General features: G+C 33.5%; 2 protein-coding genes across 2 annotated transcripts; one reads left to right on the top strand and one right to left on the bottom strand.

Annotated features, from left to right (window-relative positions):
• Nucleotides 1-832: 832 nt before the first annotated feature.
• LOC110022941 (uncharacterized protein Mb0911c) lies at nucleotides 833-2,489 on the bottom strand. Its single transcript, XM_020722118.1, has 2 exons — nucleotides 2,274-2,489; nucleotides 833-1,254 (listed from the first exon to the last, which is right to left on the bottom strand). Exons 1-2 carry the CDS (start codon nucleotides 2,396-2,398, stop codon nucleotides 951-953), a joined length of 429 nt encoding a protein of 142 aa, XP_020577777.1. The 5' UTR covers nucleotides 2,399-2,489; the 3' UTR covers nucleotides 833-950.
• A 6,503-nt stretch (nucleotides 2,490-8,992) lies between these two features.
• On the top strand, nucleotides 8,993-10,397 carry LOC110022897 (CASP-like protein 4C1). Its single transcript, XM_020722048.1, has 2 exons — nucleotides 8,993-9,882; nucleotides 9,956-10,397. Exons 1-2 carry the CDS (start codon nucleotides 9,517-9,519, stop codon nucleotides 10,175-10,177), a joined length of 588 nt encoding a protein of 195 aa, XP_020577707.1. The 5' UTR covers nucleotides 8,993-9,516; the 3' UTR covers nucleotides 10,178-10,397.
• Nucleotides 10,398-10,678: the final 281 nt, after the last annotated feature.

The raw sequence follows: 10,678 nt of genomic DNA, 5'->3' as shown, positions 1-10,678 counted from the left end.
TAGTGTGGGCCAAGCCGACTTGTGATCTGACTCAAGCTCCACTCGATAGGGGAGTTGCGAATTGAGCTCAATGGGCTAACAAGCCAACATTGAGCTATGTTCGACCTCATGAGCCGACTCATTTAAGAAAATAATAATCTAAAATTTAGTCTATATATTAAATTCAAAAATTTTATCCCTAAATTAATTTAAAATATCTAAAAAAATATTTTGTTTAATATTAAGTGTGTTTTTATTATTTCTCTCATAATTGTTCTTTATGTTTTTATTTCTATTCTTGTAACAATCTCTTAATTAATATTATGTTCACTCTTTCAAAAATAAACAATACAACTCATGAGCTGGCTCAAACTTGTAGACTTAAATTCGAGTCAAGCTTAAACTCAACAAAATTAATCAAACTCAAGCTCAAGTTGAGGATGACTCGAGCACAGCTCAACTTGTTACACTCATAAACAATACTAGTTGACCACACATATCATAGTTGATGACTTGTCCCTTTCTCTCAAGGAGTAGGGTTCAAAGGGTGACTCAACGATGATAAACTACAAAGGCTCTAAAATTACTCTTCTTTCTCCCCTTCTCAGGTGGAAAGTAGGAGTTAATTTATGATCTGAGGATTAAATTTCTCTTAATCATAGAAATTTAATAATAATATAAGCTTCTTAATGAATTCGAAATTGAGCAATTATGGGCTCATCAGATTTCTCTCTTCATGAGAGACTTGACTTGATTATTAAATTGAGCCAAATTTTCCAAAATATGCTTCAAAGAATTTGATCAATATTCCATTTCCAGGCAAAGAAATGAATCACTTCGCTTAGCCTTCACATGAAGGAAAAACAAGAGCTTTATTTAATTGATTAAACGTAATAAGATTAAGATCCGACCAAAAACTTTGTATAATCAAAACCTCTTATTCCATAAACATAAGCTTGCTCCGAGTTAAATTAATGAGAAGAGCCGGGCTCTTTAACGTGGCTGCCGAGGCGCACCACAATGCCATCAATATCTCGAACGTAGCCGACCCTCTGGCCCCACTCCTTGTCCTCCGGCGGGCTCACCGGAGCTGCTCCGCTCTCCACCGCCGTCTTGTAGGCAGCGTCCACGTCGGCGAAGGCGAAACAGATCTCGACCGGCTGCCTCGCATCCAAACCAACCGGTTTTTGAACTGAACCAGACTTTTCGTCAGTCTCCCTCTGGTGCTCAGGCGTGAAAGCTATAGTCGTATTCCCGCTATCCAACTCTCCCCATCTGCATGCAATATATGCTATTTAGAGAAGCTTGTTTTTCAAATGAGATTGATAGGGTTACAAACCAGTCAGAGTCAGTCAATTGAGCCACCTTAGTTTGAGCTTTTTGGGCTATTTACGAGAAAAAATTTGTTTAACAAAAAAAAAGAGAAAAAAAGGTATTAATTTAAAGTAACATTATAATGAAATAATAAATAGAACTAACATTTAATAGATAATTAATAAGAAACCATCTAAATCAAATGAAAAATAAAGTTTGTTATATATTTTTAAAAATTCAAAAATTTAAATTTAATATATTTTATTAATTTTTTTTAGAGGACCTCTTCACTAGCAAGCAACTCGAGTCAAGGTCCGCTTGAGCTTGTTTGCTAGCTCAATTTAGAAGCCCCCAAACGATTAGAGTTGAAACTGGCTCACTTGCACCCCTAATAAGATCTTCAAGTATAGGCCTATGCTGCGAATTTTGTATGAATAAAAATATATAATAATTTAAAAAAGAGGGGAATTTTTGGGCAACAAATAGTGTTTAATTCAAGCATAATTTAATAGAATTTGAAGGTTTAAAATTCATAGAACTACTTAGGGTTATAAATAGTAATATATTTAAGTTTTGGAAAAAATAATAGCTAGGTGAATATTTTTAAAGTTTGTGATCTAATTGAAGCGAGGAGACAGGCTTAGAAGTGATATAAATCTCAAAAATTTTACTTTCACCCAAAAGTTATTAAATCCAAAATAAAAAATTTAAAATGATTAAGTTGTTATTAGAGTAAAATACTTGTTTTTGATAATTTTGACAAAATTCTACCTAAGTCTGCATTAAACGTTCCAACAAATATGATTTAACTCAATTAAAACAAAACAATTTTTGTAAATTTAAGACTTGATAAATCTAAAAAGCATTAGAACTTCTCAACTGTTAGAGATTACAATGGATTGTGCATTTTGTTTTTAATTTTGATAATCATGCGAATCAAAATAACTGAGAAGAAATTTAAGTAATTGAGCTAGCTTGACCTGTGAGATTTGTCCAGGCGGCGAACATGGTAACCGAAGGCTTTGGCGTAGAAGGCCACGGATTCGGCGACGTCTTTGACGTACACAACTGTGTAAGCGTAGGCGGGGTTCAGGTTTGAAGCCATGGCCGTCAACACTGCCGAAATTTATACGAAGGTAAATTGTGTCTGTGTGAATGAAGAAACTGGGAATAGTACGGGCGGTGATGGAGAAGACCAGCCAAATATATAGAAGCTGGGCGGCGGTGAAGAAGTAGAAGAAGAAGCTGGGCCGGACTGGGAGACGCGGCAAACATGCAGAGCTGGGCGGTGCCGCAGCCCTCCACGTAAGCTGCTGAGGTGTGTCTTTCTAATTAAGCAGAGCGCGCCACTACGCTGTCAACATAATAATAATTTTGTTTTTTTATATTATAATAAAGCCAAATTCACATGCATACTTGTGTGCTTATCTCAATTTACATCTATATAACACAATTCTTATATATTTACATATCTCAAAATCTATATTTTCATGTTTACGTGCTTAACACTTTTGCTTTAAATTTATGTATGAAAAAATATGTTTTATTTTATAAAAGTCATCATAATGTTATTTTTAATGTTATATTGAAGATTTGAATGCTAAAAATTAAAATATTAAAATTTAAATTTTAAAATGTAAATACATAAGAATTGTGTGCTTATCATAATATAATTATATATTATATGTGGCATGGAAACATATTTTAATTCATTTGTTATAATTTAAATGTAATTAATTTTAGAATATAAATTTATTCTATGAACTCCTATTATTTCTAATGTACATGAAAATTCATATGCACTGCAAGTGACATGATAAGATGAATATTAAGTATAGCATAAAATTCTATAATACATATTCAAAAGAGAGCAGGCAGTGAGTTCGAGATTCATAAAAACTGATTGTCGCATATAGAAGGGTGAGCTAATGAAGCGTTTTTTTACATATAGAGCCCGTATGCAAGGTTCATATAGGCTCCAATAAAAAAAAAATTATTATTAAAAAAAAATCCTAATTTGGGGCCCACTAACATATCCTTTTTTCGTATAGAAGTTTTTTATTGATTCACCGTACACAATTTTGCGTACGGTGAATGTATGCAATAATTTTTAGAGCTGATGAGATTTTTTTTAAGCATAGGAGTTAATGGTGTGAACTGTATATTAAATAAAAGATATACAAATTAATATATGTGAACTCTGTATATTGTTTTTATGGGTCAAATGCATACATCCTCTTTCGTCCATTTTTCAAATTATCACTCAAATATCAAAATTTATGATGAAACCTCAACCCATATTTTTCATTTTTATCAAATTATCAATTGTTTGATCATGACATATGTAAATGCATTGACTTTGTACCTCAAAAATATCACATGAATGATAGATTGTATAAATAGTAATATTTTGAACATCACTTATTAGTTATCCTCTTTTTTATATATATAAAATGGTAGAGTTAATGATTTTTATAAATTATATCATATGATTATATTTATTTATAGGATAAGATATAACCCTATATTTAATTTATTGTGATTATACATTTAATATGACATAATTAGCTAGAATACTGAACTTTCATGATACTTGTAATATGAGAAAAGGTATCTCATATATGTACTACTTTGCATGATAAAAACGAGTTGCATGGATTATTGCATGCTGATTTGACGGGGTACCTACAAATTATGGCAGGAGCATAGTCTTATTGATCACGATTGACAATCAACATATGATTTTTATACATAGATATATAAAATCTATTTATCAGCACATATTTACCAAGTTAATAAAATAATTGCTAAGAAACATACAACACTATTTTGAGCATTAAATATAGATATAATTTTCTTAAGATCTCCTAGACTATTTGCTCACTTCTACTGCATTATATATTTCTTTTTAAAATTAAATATGAGGTTATTAATGATATAAGAATTTTATTTTATTAAACATATTGGAGAATCAAAGCTATTATATTTGCACAAATAATTAGAATAGAATATATTTTGATATTTGTAAGTATGTACTAAATGATGGCTTTTATTTTGTTTTAGTACCTGAAAATATAGTGGCTTTGTGTTGTGAAATGTGGGTGATAAAATATCTTTTGTAAAAAATCTAATTAGGCAATGTTGGTTTTGCATCTAACATGTCATGAGCCACTTTGGTGTATGGATTGTATTATTTTGGATGATCATAGAGAGGTTGTTCGAGTCACTAAAAAGTCACAAATAAAAAAAAAAGGTAAAAAAGATAGAGAAAGTCCCTGAAAGGAAGAAGTGAAAAATTAGGGTTATTAATGAAATTATTAAGCTAATGTTGCTGATAATAATAATAGATTATAAATTTGATGTCCAAAGTTTGATAAAATGATAGTGATCTTAGAGAAATGGGAGAAACAAATATTTGAAATTGTTAAGCGCCATTTAGACAGATATGATGGCCCCTCTTTGAGAATAATGATTTTGATATATTAAAACTATCCATCATAATTTAATATTTTAGAATGTTGAGCCATTTGGTGACTTTGGAATTGTCTCTCAACTAAAATTTAGAGTGTTAATTTGGAGTTGGTGGGTGCTTAAGAATATTTAAGGCAATTCCTTTCTAAAGAAGAAGAGAAATCGTGTGATTGGAGGTGGCCCTAGCTATCCCACTCTTGAAAAGTTGGAGAATTAGATAACCTAAAATTAATGAAGCATGAAGAATCTAGAAGCATGAAAAATAATTGACAAGGAATTAAGTCAACGATCAAAGTTAAAAAGAAATTACCATACAAAGGCTTTACAAATTTTCAAGTCCCTTTTAGACAATAGAATGTGTGTAATCATGGCTTAGCTATCTAATTTGGGAGAGCCTTTTGTCACTGTTAATAAAAATCTTTCATATTTGCTCTGTCATCAATAATTTGGATAACAGTACATACCCCAACTGATTAAATTGTTATCATACAATCCTACTTATATAATGGATCCACTTAGTCATGTCTAGAATGACTACTTAGTAAATGGTCCAATGATGCCTTGGTGATTCGTACCCCTAGCAATATATCTAAATGATGAGAAAATTGTATCATTTATTGGTCTTGATACCAAGAGTGCAACTAAGTTAGCATATCAAAATTTGATGTTAAGACGAGTCTATTTATTAATTTTTGGAAGGCTATTGTCCTCTTTTTATATGTATTTCTGACGACATTAGGTGGTTCAAAACACATCATTATTAACCATTCTAAAGATAAAACATTGAATTTTTTACGTTTCTCCTTCCACAAATTCTATTTTTATATTTCGTCCATTACATTTTGCTATTTAGGGATTTTAGGTTTTAGAGAAAATTTGAAATTTATGTTAAAATTTTGAATTTTTTTTAAATGTAAATCGTTAATCTCTTATGTATTTTATTGTATTGATGATTTAATTTTTCTAGTTTTTGGAAGATTTACATGCTTACCCCTCAACTTCTGTGTATTTACATATCTAGCACCCAAAGTTCCAATTATATGTATTTAAGATTTTGGTTTTTTACTTGAGTTGGTTTAAAATTTGAAATTGTAGCTTTAATGATGTAATATGAAAAGTTCGGCATTATAAATGTAAGGAAGATTTACATACATACCACTAAGTTCCTGCATCTAACAACTAAACTTCAATTTTTATATATATACCCCATTTCCCATGCATGAATATGTGAATTTCAATTCTTAAAAGTAAAAGTGGTGGTATTTTTACATATATATACTTGTATACACTAAAATGACCCTGATGGCGGTCAGACAATCAAAGCATTCTATCGTCCAACAAGTGATTGTGTGATCAGAATCGACTGACATACTTTTGCGAGAGTGGCGAACCGCACCCGCAGTCTCAACAGACCAAAGCACATGTAATAACATTAGTCACAAGCTAGTCGGCCAACTAGTTTTTTCTACGGCGGATGAGATCGTCATTCGACCAGATGCCTCAGTCGACCGATATTTACTTTAAATTGTTCAATAGCCACTCAACCAGTCGCCTCAACCGACCGAATTCAAGCAGATCAACCAGCGAGTTACCATCATATTAGAGTTTAAATTGTAACACATATATGATATTTAATTTATATGATTAATTAGAGAATCAATTGTATTAAGAACGGTTTTCATAACTGTTCACTTCTTTTTGTAATTGTACAAATATGACCCTATAAGTTGGAGTCAAAATGACAAATAAAGGGACCTCTCACCGTTCTCCCGACAGTGTATTCATGACTTATCCCCTACTTCTTCTTTCCTCCCTCATCTGACCATAACTTTCGAGGCGTGTTCACAAGGGACAATTTAGGATTCAACAATACCGCTCCATCTCTGGTGAGAGACCAGCATTGTTTAATATGAAGTTAGCAAGTGTGTGCCTACATTCACCAAAATGATAAACATGTTGAACTACTTGAGATGGAGTCGAAGTTGGATCCCAGAATCGAGAAGTCGACGGTGACGAGGGTGGAAGAGGGAATTGAGCAGCTGCAATGCGACACACATCGACATGACAAGTACACTATTATGGAGGAGGAGATGGAGGAGGACACTTGAGACCAATAATTTTTTATTTTCTCTGTGTTTTTAGATTTATCTGTACTTTTTACATTTATTTTATAGACTCTATAATTGTATTAAATGATTTATTTATATTGAATGTTATATTTATTATGATTTTATTATTCTTAGATGTCATGGGTATAGTTGAAATTTATTTTCTTTTGCAAATCTGTCTAAAATTTCTTTGGCAAGGCCCCCTTTTTCTTCTTACAAACTTCCAAAATTAGTAGTCGGATTAGAAGCGATGGGTCCCATCAGCCAAAAATTTCCCCCTTTTTTTTTAAGGACAACATTATTAGCCTGTAATCCACCAATGGTTTTTATGGTAAAACTACTCACAAAATCATTTGTTCACGGCAACATAATTCGCAGAAAAACTCTTCAATTGAAATTTAGTCATAACTCCACCGAAAAATCATGAACCGTGAAATGTGTTCAATCGTAAAACAAAATTTAGATCAGGGATATCTTGGATGACCATTTTTTGCTTAGATTCCACTGGTATCAAAATTAGTTGCAGAAAATCCTTTTATTACTGTCTAATTGATCAACCGGCAACTCCTAAATTCTTGTAGTAGTAATAACATCACAAATAAAGTTGCAAAAATTAAGTGCACATAAATTTAATAAATAAATGCAATAGCAAATGCACAAATCCAAACCACAAAACAACAATAACATATACAAAACAAGAAATCTTACTTTTCAACAAATTATGAAAGCAAATGCATTAATAGAAGAGCAAAGCCTAATGATGAAGAAACATTAAACATCACAAATCATTCTCTTACGAATGTAAAACTTATAGAGGCCAATTCTCCTCTTGACAAAGCTTCTGTTCAAATTGTAAGTAATATGGACTTTAATTTCTACTGTAATAATAAATATGGAGTTTATGTTGTTATCAGATAATTGTTCATTCCTCCAAAGCCAAATTTTGTAAATAAGGACATATGTAATAAGATAATCTAACCTTTTAAAAGGCTTACATGTCCGAAGTCTTCAAGATCAATCCCTTGATATAAGTCATCTGACAAAAAAATTAATGCTTAATTGAGCCACCCTTAAATTAGGTGAAGTTTATTCATTCATAAATAAAGCTCCTATTATCATTTAAATTATAAAAAAAAATTACTATAAGCTCATAGAAATTTATGAATTCTTGCTACATTAAAGAGGCTCGATATATTATTATAACAATCAATGTTGGAAACAAGCAGCGGGGTGACCTACATTTTCCCCCCGCATATAATATAATTCAATTAAGTATATAAAGATATAATCATTAATGTATCATAATTATATTCCAACAACTATAAAATGACACATAGGTCAAACAAGAACTTAAAAAGAATGAGATTTTGTTTGCAATATATTTTGAAAGTTGTCTTTACAAATGTTCAAGAATTCTAGTTTAGGTTTCTCATATATCATAGGCCTTTAAGGTTTGATGACCTTCAAATTGATCCAAGAAAGTTATCGTATCGCCTAAACAAAATGAATTGATATTTTTCACCCACTATTCATTTTGCTATTTTGATTGGATGCTGAAATAGAGGGCAATTTTATGTCAATTCTGTTCTTAGAGTAATGGGAGCCTATGGGATGAGCTAAATGAGAAGTTCAATATTCAAATGTTCAATCAAAATTGAATCAAATGGCACAATAAATGTGAATTATTCTAATATGATTTAAATAAACTAATAGTATAAATATGTGATAAATATTTGACAAAAATAAACAAATTTGAACACAATTAAAATCTTTAATAATTATAAATTTAAATCTTAATATGAATATGTTTTATAAATAGAAAATTACATATATAATATAATAAGAATATAAATTATATTTTGGTCATCGTGTTAGTCTGGATGAAGCCACACCTTTGACAATGCACCTATTGTGCTTTATCCCATTTTTTTTTTTTCATGTAATTTTATTTCCGGTTTTATGGTTAAAAAAAATAAAAACTAAATGCCGAAAATTGAAATTTATTGGTATGTCCCATCAAAAAAGAGACCTCATAAATATATTCATGATTCTTAGCTTTAAAATGGATGGGAAAGAAAATCAACAAGAGAAAAGAAGGATGAAAGCTAATGGGATTAAGGAACTTTGCGGCAAATGAGGTAGAAGTGACGGTAATTGTCACCGTCGGTAATCGTCTTATCATTGCATTAAATGACTCTGTACATTCGTTAACCTATTTACTCGGCCGCCGGACGGTGCTGGACCCAGACTTTTGCGTGTTCTCCTTCAACGCCCTCAAGCCGTCGCCTTTTCACATCCAAAACCAAACCTACCATCTTTATTCGCCTGCTCCTTCTTCTTCCTTCCAGCGACGAAGTGATTGAAGAGAGAGAGAGAGAAGAAGAACAAATTCATGTACAGTGCCCCCACCTGGTTTCTTTATCATCCTTCCCATCCTCTCGTCCCCTTCCTCACGCGGACCGCGAGGGGGGAAAGAAGAAATAAATAGCCCTTAGCCTCTCTCGCTTCTCTCGTGACTCCAACAACGGACCTTCAAAGTAAATAAAAAGATCTTCTTTGCCGATATTTCTTCCTTGTTTTTCTTCCCAAACCAACCATAAGCTTCCCCTTTGCACATGAATCCTCCCCCACAACGCCGCTTACGATGCCCTCCCCTCTACGCAACGGAGACCTCCGCTCCCCAGCCGTCGTCCGCCACGGCCAGAATCCATTCCAATCAACTGTTACAGAGCAGAAGCTCCGTCGACTCAACGCTCTCATCCTCCTCCTCCGATTTGCCGCATTCTGCTTCTCACTTGCAGCAGCAATCTTCATGGCTTCCAACTCCTCTCGTACACCGGGCTCTCCTTCTTGGCTCCACTACCCCAGTTTCCGATTCGTCCTCGCTGCCAATTCAATCGTCTCTGTCTACTGCCTCTTTGAGATGTTCGCTTCTGTTTGGGAGATCCTGAAGGGCGGAACCTTCCTTCCCGAGTCGATGCAGCTCTGGTTCGATTTCAGCCACGATCAGGTATGTTAGTTCCAATTTTCCGATTTTGGGAATTAATTTTAGTTGGTGATTAGACTGTGGGAATGCGCATCAGATGTTCGCGTATATGCTTCTCGCCGCTGAGGCGACGGGGACAGGGGTGGCGAGGGATTTGCATGGCGACGGAGCTTGCGACGCCGCTGGGGCGTTCTGCGTGCAGGCTTACATCTCGGTCGGCCTTGGTGTCGGAGGTTTCGCATTCCTCGCTCTCTCTGCGCTTCTCTCGGGCTTCCGAGTCGCCTGCTACATCATCACCGGCTCCCGTTTTCATCTCTAAATCGAAGAACTCCATGGAAAGAACATACCTTTATCGATCTTTACTTTTCGAGCACGCTCTCCTCCTCCTCTTAAGTTCTTTACTGAGCAGAGGAGAGCGTGTTCCTCGAAAAGCGTCTTTTTTTTTTTTTTTTGAGTTCTCAGAGTGACATTTTGTTTATGAGATTATGTAAACTGCCAGCTTATTTGATGTTTTAATATGATACTTAGATTGCATTAAAGGTTCTTTTTTGCTACTTTGATGATCAAACGATATGGAAAGTGTGCTAAATTCTCGAAGTAAATCTTCGTATTTGGTATTTTGGTTTCTTTTTCGCGCGCTCTCGGATGGGACGGGATTCGCCATTGTTGAAGTCTAGATGAAGGGAAGTTGGATGCTTGCAAGGTGTTTGGTCATATGTTTAAGTGTGTTGTTGAGTTGAGTCAATGACTGACACCTATGAAAACACGGCGTTTTTGCATTTTGCTGATCCTAAAAAAAAAAAAAAAAGAAAAATTAACT

The sequence above is a fragment of the Phalaenopsis equestris genome, unplaced genomic scaffold (genome assembly GCF_001263595.1).
Source record: "Phalaenopsis equestris unplaced genomic scaffold, ASM126359v1 Scaffold000203, whole genome shotgun sequence".
NCBI lineage: Eukaryota > Viridiplantae > Streptophyta > Magnoliopsida > Asparagales > Orchidaceae > Phalaenopsis > Phalaenopsis equestris.
Note: the sequence above shows the minus strand (reverse complement) of the source record. Positions and strands in the feature narration are given on the sequence as shown.